The sequence below is a fragment of the Oncorhynchus tshawytscha genome, linkage group LG09, assembly GCF_018296145.1.
Source record: "Oncorhynchus tshawytscha isolate Ot180627B linkage group LG09, Otsh_v2.0, whole genome shotgun sequence".
Taxonomy (NCBI): Eukaryota; Metazoa; Chordata; class Actinopteri; order Salmoniformes; family Salmonidae; genus Oncorhynchus; species Oncorhynchus tshawytscha.
The window spans coordinates 55621096-55636525 of NC_056437.1; the positions used below are offsets into that span (position 1 = coordinate 55621096).

A 15430-nucleotide genomic window follows, 5' to 3' on the forward strand; every position below is an offset into this window, starting at 1 on the left:
CTGTTTAGAAGCCCCTTGGACCTAGACTTGGCGCTCTGCTACCACTTGCTGTGTGGAAGCAGAGAGAACAGTCTATGACTAGGGTGGCTGGAGTCCTTGACAATATTTAGGGCCTTCCTCTGACACCACCTGGTATAGAGGTCCTGGATGGAAGGAAACTTGGCCCCGGTGATGTACTGGGCCTTACACACTACCCTCTGTAGTGCCTTGCGGTCGGAGTCCGATCAGTTGTCATATCAGGCAGTGATGCAACCTGTCAGGATGCTCTCAATGGTGCAGCTGTAGAACTGTTTGATGTTGTTGGAGTCGTGCCTGGCCATGCAGTCATGGGTGAACAGGGAAAACATAAGGGGACTGAGCACACAGCCCTGAGAGCCCCCGTGTTGAGGATCAGCATGTTGGATGTGTTGCTACCTACCCTTACCACCTGGGGACGGCCCATCAGGAACCCCAGGATCCAGTTGCAGAGGGAGGTGTTTAGTTCCATGATGTTGAACGCTGAGCTGTAGTCAATGAATAGCATTCTCACATAGATGTTTCTATGTCCAGGTGTGAAAAGGCAGTGTGGAGTGCAATAGAGAGTTGCATCATCTGTGGATCTGTTGGGGCGGTATGCAAATTGGAGTGGGTCTATGGTTTCTGGGATAATGGTGTTGATGTGAGACATGACCAGCCTTTCTTAGCACTTCATGGCTTGCTACGAGTCGGTAGTCATTTAGGCAGGTTGCCTTAGCGTTCTTGGGCACAGGGACTATGGTGGTCTGCTTGAAACATGTTGGTATTACAGACTCAGACAGGGAAAGGATGAAAATGTCAGTGAAGACACCTGCCAGATGGTCAGCGCATGCCCGGAGTACACATCCTTGTAATTTGTCTGGCCCTGCGGCCTTGTGAATGTTGACCTCTTTAAAGTTCTTCCTCACATCGGCTACGGAGAGCGTGATCACACAGTCGTCCAGAACAGCTGATGCTCTCATTGCAAGTTTTAGTGTTACTTGCCTTGAAGCGAGCATGGGCTGCTCTCAACTGTGCTTCCCCTTGTAGTCTGTAATAGTTTGCAGGACCTGCCACATCCGATGAGCGTCAGAGCTGGTGTAGTACGATTCGATCTTAGTCCTGTATTGACGCTTTACCTGTTTGATGGTTCGTCGGAGGCATAGCGGGTTTACATATACTCAATTAGTGTTTGGTAGCATTGCCTTTAAATTGTTTAACTTGGGTCAAACGTTTCGGGTAGCCTTCCACAAGCTCGCACAATAAGTTGGGTGAATTGTGTCCCATTCCTCCTGACAGAGCTGGTGTAACTGAGTCAGGTTTGTAGACCTCCTTGTTCGCACATGCTTTTTCAGTTCTGCCCACAAATGTTCTATAGGATTGAGGTCAAGGCTTTGTGATGGCCACTCCAATACCTTGACTTTGTTGTCCTTATTAAGCCATTTTGCCACAACTTTGGAAGTATGCTTGGTGTCATTGTCCATTTGGAAGACTCAATTGCGACCAAGCTTTAACTTCCTGACTGATGTCTTGAGATGTTGTTACAATATATCCATATAATGTTCCTCCCTCATGATGCCATCTATTTTGTGAAGTGCACCAGTCCCTCCTGCAGCAAAGTACACCCACAACACGATGCTGCCACACCTGTGCTTCACGGTTGGGATGTTGTTCTTCGGCTTGCAAGCCTCCCCCTTTTTCCTCCAAACATAACGATGTTCATTATGGCCAAACAGTTCTATTTTTGTTTCATCAGAGCAGAGGACATTTCTCCAAAAAGTACGATCTTTGTCCCCATGTGCAGTTGCAAACCGTAGTTTGTCTTTTTCTATGGCGGTTTTGGAGCAGTGGCTTCTTCCTTGCTGAGCGGACTTTCAGGTTATGTCAATATAGGACTCGTTTCACTGTGGATATAGATACTTTTGTACCTGTCTCCTCCAGCATCTTCACAAGATCCTGGGATTGACTTGCACTTTTCTTACCAAAGTACGTTCATCTCTAGGAGACAGAACGCGTCTCCTTCCTGAGTGGTTTGATGGCTGGGCTCCGTGTTTTTGCCAAAACAGACTTTCCTCCATCGCGTCATCCCTCTAAGGCCTTTCTGTTAGCCTGCTAGCCCCATGCCGCTAGCTGCCTGAAGCCACGCACTGGACTTCACCCGGCTACGCATACCTTTCCCTAACGTAACCATGCCGTGTCAATTGCTGTTCTGGTTTGTAACTATTGTTTTATTTCACTGTAGAGCCTCTAGCACTGCTCAACACGCCTCGGCTAACAATTTAGTTCCACCTCCCACACGCAGTGACATAACCTGGTTTAAATGCTATTTATAGAGATAATATCTCTTTCATTATCACTATATGCACAGGTTTACCCCCACTGTATTCACATCCTACTATACCTTTATCTGTACATTATGCCTTGATATATTCTACCATGCCCAGAAATCTGCTCCTTTTACTCTCTGTTCTGAACATACTAGGCGTCCAGTTCTGTTAGTCTTTAGCCGTACCCTTATCCTACTCCTCCTCTGTTCCTCTGGTGATGTAGAGGTTAATCCAGGCCCTGCAGTGTCAACCTCCACTCCCATCCCCCAGGCTCTCTCATTTGTTGACTTCTGCAACCGTAAAAGCCTTGGTTTCATGCATGTTAACATTAGAAGCCTCCTCCCTAAGTTTGTTTTATTCACTGCCCTAGCACGCTCCACCAATCTGGATGTCCTAGCCGTGTCTGAATCCTGGCTTAGGAAGACCACCAAAAACCTTGACATTTCCATTCCTAACTATAACATTTTCCGATAAGATAGAACTGCCAAAGGGGGCGGTGTTGCAATTTACTGCAAAGATAACCTGCAGAGTTCTGTCTTTTTATCCAGGTCTGTACCCAAACAATTTGAGCTTCTACTTCTAAATATGAAACAAGGCTCTCACCGTTGCCGCTTGCTATAGACCGCTCTCTGCCCCCAGCTTTGCCCTCTTTGATCACCGTTGCCGCTCCTACAATGCAATAAAACCGTAAACACGGGCACCCTAGAGCCTGCTCTCTGCCCCCTCAGCTTTGCCCTCGACACCATATGTGATTTATCCTGGAATAACATTGACCTCATCCCGACAGTAGAGGATGCCTGGTTATTCATTAAAAGTGCCTTCCTCAAAATCTTAAATAGGCATGCCCCATTCAAAAAATGTAGAACCAGGAATAGATATAGCCCTTGGTTCACTCCAGACCTGTCTGCCCTTGACCAGCACAAAAACATCCTGTGGCGTTCTGCATTAGCATCGAATAGCCCCCGTGATATGCAGCTTTTCAGGGAAGTTAGGTACCAATATACACAGGCGGTTAGGAAAGCTAAGGCTAGCTTTTTTAAACAGAAATTTGCATCCTGCAGTACAAACTCAAAACATTTCTGGGTCACTGTAAAGTACATGGAGAATAAGAGCACCTCCTCCCAGCTACCCACTGCTCTGGGGCTAGGAAACACTGTTACAACCGACAAATCCACTATAATTGAGAATTTCAATAAGCATTATTCTACGGCTGGTCATGCTTTCCACCTAGCTACCCCTACCCCGGTCAACTGCTCGGCACCCTCCACAGCAACCCGCCCAAGCCCTCACCATTTCTCCTTCACCCATATCCAGATAGCTGATGTTCTGAAAGTGCTGCAAAATCTGGACCCCTACAAATCAGCCGGGCTAGACAATCTGGACCCTCTCTTCCTAAAATTATCTGCCGAAATTGTTGCAACCCCTATTACTAGCCTGTTCAACCTCTCTTTCGTATCGTCTGAGATTCCCAAAGATTGGAAAGCTGCCGCGGTCATCCCCCTCTTCAAAGGGTTAGACACTCTAGACCCAAACTGTTACAGACCTATATCTATCCTACCCTGCATCTCTAAGGTCTTCAAAAGCCAAGTTAACAAACAGATTACTGACCATTTTGAATCACATCGTACCTTCTCCTCTATGCAATCTGGTTTCCGAGCTGGTCATGGGTGCACAGCCACGCTCAAGGTCCTTAACAATATCATAACCGCCATCGATAAGAGACATTACTGTGCAGCTGTATTCATCGACCTGGCCAAGGCTTTCGACTATGTCAATCACCACATTCTTATTGGCAGACTCAACAGCCTTGGTTTCTCAAATGATTGCCTCGCCTGGTTCACCAACAACTTCTCTGATAGAGTTCAGTGTGTCAAATCGGAGGGCCTGTTGTCCGGACCTCTTACAGTCTCTATGGGTGTGCCACAGGGTTCAATTCTCGTGGCCGACTCTCTTCTCTGTATACATCAATGATGTTGCTCTTGCTGCTGGTGATTCTCTGATCCACCTCTACGCAGACGACACCATTCTGTATACTTCTGGCCCTTCTTTGGACACTGTGTTAAGCAACCTCCAGACGAGCTTCAATTCCATACAACTCTCCTTCCGTGGCCTCTTAAACTAAAATAAAACTAAATGCATGCTATTCAACTGATCATTGCCCTTACCTGCCCGCCCATCCAGCATCACTACTCTGGACGGCTCTGACTTAGAATATGTGGATAACTACAAATACCTAGGTGTCTGGTTAGACGATAAACTCTCCTTCCAGACTCACATTAAGCATCTCCAATCAAAAATTAAATCTAGAATCGGCTTCCTATTTCGCAACAAAGCTTCCTTCACTCATGCTGCCAAACATACCCTCGTAAAACTGACCATCCTACCGATCCTTGACTTCGGCGATGTCATCTATAAAATAGCCTCCAACACTCTACTCAGCAAACTGGATGTAGTCTATCACAGTGCCATCCGTTTTGCCACCAAAGCCCCATACACTACTCACCACTGCGACCTGTACGCTCTCGTTGGCTGGCCCTCGCGTCATACTCGTCGCCAAACCCACTGGCTACAGGTTATCTACAAGTCTCTGCTAGGAAAAGCCCCGCCCTATCTCAGCTCGCTGGTCACCATAGCAGCACCCACTCGTAGCACACGCTCCAGCAGGTATATCTCACTGGTCACCCCCAAAGCCAATTCATCCTTTGGTCGCCTTTCCTTCCAGTTCTCTGCTGCCACTGACTGGAACGAACTGCAAGATTCACTGAAGCTGGAGATTCCCGTCTCCCTCACTAGCTTTAAGAACCATCTGTCAGAGCAGCTCACAGATCACTGCACCTTTTCATAGCCCATCTGTATACAGCCAATCTATCTACCTCATTCCCATACTGTATTTATTTATTTTGCTCCTTTTGCACCACAGCATCTCTACTTGCATATCCATCTTTTGCACATCTACCATTCCAGTGTTTAATTGCCATATTGTAATTACTTCACCACCATGGCCTATTTATTGCCTTAACTCCTTTATTTGACCTAATTTGCACTAACTGTATATAGACTTTGTTTTTTTTCTACTGTATTATTGACTGTATGTTTTGTTCATTCCATGTGTAACTCTGTGTTGTTGTATGTGCCGAACTGCTATGCTTTATCTTGGCCAGGTCGCAGGTGCAAATGATAACTTGTTCTCAACTAGCTTACCTGGTTAAATAAAGGTGAAATAAAAAATATATTTTTTGGCTAAGGTGTATGTTAACTTCCGACTTCAACTGTACATAAGCATGCAGACTCAGTACTTTGTTGAAACACCTTTGGCGACGATTACAGCCTCCAGTATTCTTGGGTATGAAGCTGCAAGCTTGGCACACCTATATTTGGGGAGTTTCTCCTCTCAAACTCCGTCAGGTTGGATGGGGAAAGTAGCAGCACATTTTTTCAGCTCTCTCCAAAGATGTTTGATCAGGTTCAAGTCCAGGCTCTGGCTGGGCCACTCAAGGACATTCAGAGACTTGTCCCGAAGTCACTCCTGCAATGTCTTGGCTTTGTGCTTCGTGTTATTGTCCTGTTGGAAGGTGAATCTTCGGCCCAGTCTGAGGTCCTGAGCGCTCTGGAGCAGGTTTTCATCAAGGATCTCTCTGTATTTTGTTCTGTTCATCTTTTAATCCTGACCAGTTTCCCAGTCCCTGCCGTTGAAAAACATCTCCACCGCATGATGCTGCCACCGCCATGCTTCACCGTAGGGATGGTACCAAGTTTCCTGCAGATGTTGTGCTTGGCATTCAGGCCAAATAGTTTAATCTTGGTTTCACCAGACCAGAGAATTTTGTCTGACAGTCCTTTTGGCAAAATTCAAGCAAACTGTCATGTGCCATTTACTGAAGAGTGGCTGCCGTCTGGCTACTCTACCATAAATGCCTGATTGGTGGAGTGCTGCAGAGATGGTTGTCCTTCTGGAAGGTTCTCCCATCTCCACAGAGGAACTCTGGAGCTCTGTGAGAGTGACCATCGGCTTCTTCATCACCTCCCTGACCAAGGCCCTTCTCACCAGATTGCTCAGTTTGGCTGGGCGTCCAGCTCTAGGAAGAGTCTTAGGGGTTTCAAACTTTTTCCATTTAAGAATGATAGCCACTGTGTTCTTGTGGATCTTCAACACTGAAGACATTTTTTGTTACCCTTCCCCAGATCTGTGCCTCAACACAATTCTGTCTCTGAGCTTTACGGTAAATTCCTTCTACCTCATGACTTGTTTTTTTCTCTGACATGCACTGTCAACTGTGGGACCTTAGATAGATATGTGTGTGCCTTTCCAAAACATCTCCGTTCAATTTGATTTACCGCAGGTGGACGCCAGTCAAGTTGTAGAAACATCTCAAGGATGATCAATAGAAACAGGATTCACCTAAACTCAATTTGAAATCTCATAGGAAAGAGTCTGAATACTTATGTAAATTTTTTATGTGCAAAATGTATTCAAACATGTTTTCGCTATGTCATTATGGGGTAATGTGTGTAGATTGATGGGGGGGAAATTATTTAATCAATTTTAGAATAAGGCTGTAACATAACAAAATGTGAAAAAAGTCAAGGGGTCTGAATACTTTCCGAATGTACTGTAAGTGAGATTGTATATAATAACCCAATCTATGCAGTCATGTTAACATTTAAGAGGGTCTAGTGTCTACTGTATGTCAATGGACTATGCCTAATGTCTCTGTTTCAGGTCAGGAAGTGTGAAAGCTATAAGAGGTCCAATTTAATTTACACAGTTATGCTCTGCATGACAGCCCTTTTAGAACAGTTTATAACTATAGGTTGTACATAATTGCTTGTTTGTTTATTGTGCTTGTCTCCAACAGAGCTTGTTGCAATACTAATTATGTTGCTATGCGAATGACTTTTCCCTTTCAATGTAAAAAAAAAAAAGTTTGACATACAGCATTTGCTCTCAGAAACATGATCACTATCATATTGCCTTCAGTAGTTAGATTTTTCTGATAACATAGAACAAATATTACAAATACAAACATATTTGCAATTTCACTTGTTTAAGTGAAAAAAATGTTGTACTGTGCTAAAAGGCCCTTATTCACTGCTCCTGTTGTCTACCTGCCTGCTGATTGGCTGCTGCCAGAGTGTGATGTCATTCTTGCCTGCTATAAGGGCTATGACTAGATCAGGAGCTACATTCAACAGTGAGAGAGAGTGGTGTTTTAGAACACAGAGCAAAGTGGGACTGTGAGTGTGTGACACAGCAAAAGAGGAAGGGAGAAGGCAGTCAGCCAAAAACATTTCTAATGAAGTACAAACGCATAATGGGAGCTACAACATAAAAAAAGGAATACTTTTAGATTTTATGGGAGACCAGGAGAACATTTGGAGGTGGGTAAATGGCTTTAAAGATGAAATTATTTATTTATTTGTGTTTTCTGATTGAATAAATGCATTAAGAATGAAGTTAGAATTTTCTTTATGATATTTTAAATACAATTGCCTCTAAGAGATCTTGGATGAAATATTTCAGAATTCATATCCAACTTAACTTATGCATCCTATCTTGACTTTATATACTTTACAGCCTATATACAGTGGCAAGATGTGAACCCTTTGGAAATACCAGGATTTCTGCATAAATTGGTCATAACATTTGATCTGATCTTCATCAGGCTAACACAGTTTGCTTAAACTAATAACACACAAACAATTATATGTTTTCATATCTTCACTGAACATACTGTGTAAACATTCACAGTGCAGGGTGGAAAAAGTATGTGAACCCTTGGATTTAATAACTGGTTTGAGGCTCCTTTGGCAGCAATAACCTCAACCAAACATGTTCTGTAGTTGCGGATCAGACCTGCACAATGGTCAGGAGAAATTATGGATCATTCCTCTTTACAAATCTGTTTCAGTTCAGCAATATTCTTGGGATGTCTTGTGTGAACTGCTCTCTTGAGGTCATGCCACAGCATCTCAATCGGGTTGAGGTCAGAACTCTGACTTGGCCACTCCAGTTGGGTGTATTTTCTTCTCTTGAAGCCATTCTGTTGTTGATTTACTTCTGTGTTTTGGGTCGTTGTCCCGTTGCATCACCCAACTTCTATTGAGCTTCAATTGGCAGACAGATAGCCTAACATTCTCCAGCAAAATGTCTTGATAAAATTGGGAATTCATTTTTCCGTCAATGATAGCAAGAAATCCAGGCCCTGAGGCAGCAAAGCAGCCCCAAACCTTGATGCTCCCTCCACCATACTTTACAGTTGGGATTTTGATGTTGGTGTGCTGTGCCTTTTTTCTCCGCACATAGTGTTGTGTGTTCCTTCCGAACAACTCAACTGTAGTTTCATCTGTCCACAGAATTTTTGCCAGTAGCACTGTGGAACATCCAGGTGTACTTTTGCAAAATTCAGACGTGCAGCAATGGTTTTTTTGGACAGCAGTGGCTTCTTCCGTGGTGTCCTCCCACGAACACCATTCTTGTTCGTATCATAGAATCATCAACAGAGATGTTAGCATGTTCCAGATATTTCTGTTAGTCTTTAGCTGACACTCTGGGATTCTTCTTAACATCATTGAGTATTCTGCACTGTGCTCTTGCAGTCATCTTTGCAGGACGGCCACTCCTAGGGAGAGTAGCAACAGTGCTGAACTTTCTCCATTTATAGACAATATGTCTTACCGTGGACAGATGAACATCAAGGCTTTTAGAGATACTTGTGTAACCCTTTCCAGCTGTATGCGAGTCAACAATTCTTAATATTAGGTCTTCTGAGATCTCTTTTTTTTTCGAGGCATGGTTCACATCAGGCAATGCTTCTTGTGAATAGCAAACTCAAATTTTATGAGTGTTTTTTATAGAGCAAGGCAGCTCGAACCAACATCTCCAATCTCGCCTCATTGATTGGACTCCAGGTTAGCTTGGAGAAGCCATTAGCCTTGGGGTTCACATACTTTCCCCAACCTACAATGTGAATGTTTAAATTATGTATTCAATATAGACAAGAAATATACAATAATTTGTGTGTTATTAGTTTAATCACACTATGTTTGTCTATTGTTGTGACTTAGATGAAGATCAGATCAAATCGGATGACCAATTTATGCAGAAATCCAGGTAATTGCAAAGGGTTCACATACTTTTTTTTGCCTATTTATTCTTTGTTTTATGGGTCCTTTTGACAACATGTTTCTTATCTCCTGTGGTTTGTTGATTCAACTGGGCCATAGATCATGGAGAGTGTGAGCACGCCTGCCGTGTTCAACCTATCAGATCTATCAGTGGAGATGAACTCGTCGTCTCGCCAGTGGTCTTACTCGGAGTACAGCGAGGCTGTAGCAGTGCTACTAGGCATCCTCATGGCCCTGCTAGTGATAGGCATCGTCTTTGGTAACGTGCTGGTCATCACCGCCATCGTGCGCTTCCAGCGGCTGCAGACGGTCACCAACATGTTCATCACCTCTCTGGCCTGTGCTGACCTGGTCATGGGCCTGCTGGTGGTGCCCTTTGGCGCCTGCTACATCCTCCTCAACACCTGGCACTTTGGCAGCTTTCTCTGCGAGTTCTGGACGGCGGCGGATGTCTTGTGTGTGACGGCCAGCATCGAGACGCTGTGTGTGATCGCACTGGACCGCTACCTGGCCATCACGTCGCCGCTGCGCTACCCATCCCTACTGACCAAGCGCAAGGCGTGCGTGGTGGTGGTGACGGTGTGGGGGGTGGCCGCCCTCATCTCCTTCCTGCCCATCCACATGAAGTGGTGGGTGTCTGATGAGCCCGAGGCGCTCAGCTGCCTGGAAGATGCTCACTGCTGTGACTTCAACACCAACGCTGCCTACGCCGTAGCCTCCTCCGTCGTCTCCTTCTACATACCCCTGGCGGTCATGGCCTTTGTCTACGGACGCGTCTTCCAGGAGGCCAGGAAGCAGCTGGAGAAGATCCGTGGCAGCGAGGGGCGCTTCCACGCCCAGATGATTGACAACAACCAGGGGCAGGATGGTGGGGACGGGAGCGGCGGAGGAGGGGGGAACGGAAAGAGACCTAAGTTCTGTCTGAAGGAACACAAAGCTCTAAAGACGCTGGGAATCATCATGGGCACCTTTACCCTCTGCTGGCTGCCCTTCTTTGTGCTCAATGTGGTGGTGACCATCTGGAAGGTGGACAACATTAAAATGCCTTTCAGGATATTGAACTGGATAGGATACGCCAACTCAGCGTTCAACCCCCTCATATACTGCAGGAGTCCTGAGTTCAGGTATGCCTTCCAGGAGATTCTGTGCCTGAGAGGGGCTGCTTTCCCCACCAATGGATACATATATAGGGGTCACAGCTTGCGCCTAAGCCCCAAGGACAAGCCAGGCAGTCTTTCACATAACGTTGGGACCGTGGAGCTGGGCTCTCTGTCTAGTGTCACCAACATAAACGGGTATTGCAATAATCCTCCTCTTGCCTCCATTGTCTGAAGCACAGGGTGTTACAATGAGACTTGTCTTTCTCGTTTAGTCAGACCCGGGATGCAGAAACGGGATAGGAAATGACGTGAATCTATTTCCATATTTAAATGCATTACTATAAGAATATTATTCTAGCAATGTGTAGGTTATTAAATGTTTAATACTTTTCCTCTTAATATTGAACAAAAGTCTGCAAAATACATAGGAAGTCTATGGTATGCGGATGTGATCATGTGTGTGTGTGTGTGTGTGTGTGTGGTTTGTGGACATGAGTATGTGCACATGTTATGTTCTCTAGTGCTTACTCCTGTGTGCAAACACCACGGTTCAGGTACTAGGTTCAAGTTTCAGTTGCACAAACATTTGTTATATTGTTCTAAGTTAAAAACAAATTACCTCATCAGCATCATTTTCGATTCAGCTCCTTATCTTAGAGCTCCGAGAACAAATATTTATAGTCTGTTTGTATGTTGTATGAAAAATGAATAATGTTGTTAGTTGAACTGATTGTTCTTTACTGGCAGCGGGCTGAATGAGATGGAAATGCCAGGGTAGGAGAATTAACAGGCAGAACAAGAGATCAAATCAGGGTTAACAGTAATATCTGTGACCCCCACTAGTGGCTGTAGCCAGCTCTCTGTCTGTAACACATTCCATATTGATCTGGGTCTCTCCCAGAGCCAGCTCAGGGACTTCTGTCTGTGTGATTCTGTACACTCCCTCTGCCGTGGCCCAGAAATCCAACTCTCTGATGAGGGACAGCAGGTGCACATAATCACAGGCAGGCGCTATTACCAGCTACACCACACACGTTGCCCCATTCCTCCAACCACTCTTCAATACCTCAACCTTCACCCCCCCCCCTCCCAATATCACCATTTCATAACTGAGGTTACAGACACCTGTCCTGCCGCCTCTCAGACAGTGAATAAGGACACACAGACAGAAGCCTTTAGTGTGGACCTTACTTTTGTGACTCAGTAACCCCTGCAAGTACAGTGGTCAGAGCAGCAATACCTTAATGCTGGGTAGTGTGGCCACCACTGTACGTCATTCTGATACCAATATCCAGCCAGTATACTTAGTCTGTAAAGCTATGTTTAGGAATTGCTTTCACACTCTACCATGCTGGTTTTCTTTTAAATGACTAGCGTGGATACTGAGAACTGTTGCTGATGTTATTGTCCTGCTCTCGGTTAATGTTGCTCTTGTGTTGTTGCTGTGAAGTTTCAGTGTTTACAGAGATTCCTGGACAAACTGTCTGATTGGGGATACAATTAAAGTGTACCATACATATTACACAATGTACTGACTAGCTAAAAAATATAAGGAAATAAACCCCGTCACTATAGCATCGGCATAACCTGCACACATTCTTGTCTGAGGAAGATAAACTGTACGATTTTCAGAGCAATTATACGTTCCTTGCACAAGGGCACATCAGATTTTTCACCATAGTCACCTCAGGGATTTGACCCAGAAACCTTCCAGCTACTGGACCAATGCTCTTAAACGCTAGGCTATCTGCCGCCACAGTAGTGATGAATGATGTAGGAGTCTGGGTGGATTTTGTCCAGGTGTTAATGAATAGAAACCTTGGTATCACATTCAGGCTGTAATGAACTAGGTTAACGGTGTAGCACACAGTGTACTTGCACTACAATGTATTCGTAGACTGTATCTCAGCATCATGTCAGCCAAGTGAAAAAAGTTAATCTAAAATGTTCACTTGCTGTAAATGTTCATAATTATTTAAAACATTTCTTAGTATATAGGCCTATACTAAATCCTATTACTTTACAATAGTTTGGATAGCTACATGTGTGTATGTGTCTGTCTGTATGTACCTGTGCTAACTGTATGAGTATGACTGTGTTTAGACAATTTTTGAAGCTTTGAATTTATAGGAAAAGATGACGTACCGTGTGTGGTAACTCACTAACCCACCCCCTTTTTTTATGGACACGAGGACACTTTGATGTATGTACTGTACATGTGAATAATGTATTATCCTAACATCGCAAAATGTTACCATGAATGTATTGTCAACTTCAGCCACACACAAAAGTAGGAGAGACATGGGCTTAGATATTTACATATACAATTATTTCATTCCACTGAAAACTTTTGTCATTTGCCAAATGAAATGACATTCTCAGTGAGTTATCAAAGGCAGAATATTTAACAGTGGGAATTTTTGCTAAATATAATATTTGCTGGAAATATTAACATTTCATTTTGTGATCTGTGTCTTTTCATGTCTGACATGTGACATGTCTGATATTAAACCCATTTTTGTTACATTCAGACCCGGTTCTGTGTAAAGGGTGAGAACCTGTCCACCTCTGGTAGTGCTGTTAACTACCCAGCAGACAGAAGGATCACTCACCACTATTTTGTATGACAGTCTATTGCTAAGGCCAATGTCCTACATTATGGGACTGGACATTGTGCCTGGATTCCATGGACAACACAACATTGCACATGCCCACAGCTGTTTGCACATGCCCACAGCTCCCCACAGACTTCCCTCTGCAGGAGTTTAAAAAAATCTGTTCCGGGAAGGAGACTACAGAGATGTCATGCAAACAGCTGCGTCCATGTTAAACAGCAACACTGCACTGAAGAGCAGCTCCTCTTTTTCACAGATCATGACCTTCTCCACTGTAGGGTGGAATGGTGCCCCTGAGCACTGATCAAAGGAACTGAGTTTACATTTCTCAATCTCTGCTGGCCTGAAATGAGTCACAATCTAATGCCCCTGAGCGGTTCCCGCATTGCAGGTTCCACACTGTAGCTGTGCCATGTTGGTAAAATTGTTTTAAAAAAAGAAGGAAAGTGTACAGTACAGTTTCAATTGCAGGTACAGTATATTTCAGTCGTGTCAAATTATTCTGCAAGTGTAACGTATTTCCAGCATTCTGTATTCGCTATTACCATTGTAAAGCCATGACTTCTTTCTGCATTGTTGCACTTCATCCGTCCGTGGGTCTGCTGCTGCCAGCCAGTGTTGTGGTTACTGTATATCTTCTCATAAACAGAGGTGATTTATATGGTAACTGGAGAGACCTCTACTGCTGACCAAGAACAGAATCCGGAGGTGACATTTTGTGGTGACGGCAGCATTTTCCATGCTGCTTGATGGTCACATGGTATTTGGGAAGTAGTCCAGCACCAGTCACTATTACTCCAGGTAGTTGTTCACAATTAGTCTTATTTAAGGCTAGAATCCTTATTTAAAACAATAACAAATTGGTCACCCTGGCTGTGTTTTGGTTGAAAGCTGAGGGATGGGCATGGAGAAATGTAATCACTCTCAAAATTATAGACAGAGCAATGGATGTAAGGAGTGATCATCCATGATATCAATATTATAGTGATAACATTGTTTTGAGGCTATACAGTGTTTGTTTATGTTATATTGTTTACAAACATTGGAGTAAAACAAGCTTGTATTTTGGTTTTAGTAGTGTACGACAGTTGAACTAAGCTCAATAGGCACTTATAAGTTATATTCTTCAAGAATCAATGGGTTTATTTAATTAATATTTAGGTCCAAAATGGGTGTAGCAACTAAGGATTCTAGCTTAAAGGGATACTTCTGGATTTTGGCAATGAGGCCCTTTATCTACTTCCCCAGAGTCAGATGAACTCATTGACATAATTTTTATGTCTCCGCGTCCAATAAGTTAGAGGTAGTTTTGCGAGCCAATGCTAATTAGCGTTAGTGCAATCGCTGGCGATACTGTACTAGCTTCTAGTTATTGCGCTAACGTTAGCTAGCAATTGCGCTCGCGCTAGTTAGCATCTTCCTTCAAACTGCACGCATAGACATAAAAATGATCCACTAGTTCATCTGACTCTGGGGAAGTAGATAAAGGTTAACCTAATGTGACATGGTATTTTTATTTAATAAATTGTTTATTATTCTTAAAATGGTCAAATATACTTTTTGAAGTTGTATGAATCTGTTAGCATCTATTTTCAACAAATATATCTAGACATTCTCTAAAATACGCACACATACACACACATACACACACATACACACACATACGCACACATACGCACACATACGCACACATACACACACATACACACACATACACACACATACACACACACATACACACACATACACACACATACACACACATACACACACTGAAACACACAGACAAGTTAGTTGTGTGAATTTCTTATTAGATCTTTTCAGTGGGGCATCAGCCAGTAACCCAAAGACACTGAGGAAAGATTTCCTGGGTGTTCTCTGGTCTGCTCTGTAGTAAACAGACCCTATCCAGCAAATATGCTCCACCTGTTGACAGATTGTCTCACTTTAATTCCCCAGAACAAAGCAACAAGCCCAGTGCTTAAACAGAGCCCTATGGGGCTGGACACTAGCAGGCAGGAATGTTGGCCAGGGTCATAGACCGGTAGCCACAATAGAGACCAGTGACACAGACCGATCTGACAGTGTCTGAGATATGGCCAAAGTCCAATGTTTTGCATTTCTCTGCTTTGACACTCTGCTCTGAGAGCTATGAGTTAATCATTTAGAGGTTTTTCAGGCCCTCTGATTCACATTGTTTGAAGAGAATGATGTTCACCATCTGTTTACATCACTGTCGGCCAGCTGTAGTGGACGCGCTGCACAGCAT

General features: G+C 43.9%; 1 protein-coding gene across 1 annotated transcript; it reads left to right on the top strand.

Annotated features, from left to right (window-relative positions):
* Positions 1-7523: 7523 nt before the first annotated feature.
* On the top strand, positions 7524-13072 carry LOC112258300 (beta-2 adrenergic receptor). The gene is made up of 2 exons (XM_024432579.1): positions 7524-7700; positions 9546-13072. The coding sequence occupies exon 2, from the start codon at positions 9549-9551 to the stop codon at positions 10776-10778; it is 1230 nt and encodes a 409-aa protein (XP_024288347.1). The 5' UTR covers positions 7524-7700; positions 9546-9548; the 3' UTR covers positions 10779-13072.
* The last annotated feature ends 2358 nt before the right edge of the window (positions 13073-15430 follow it).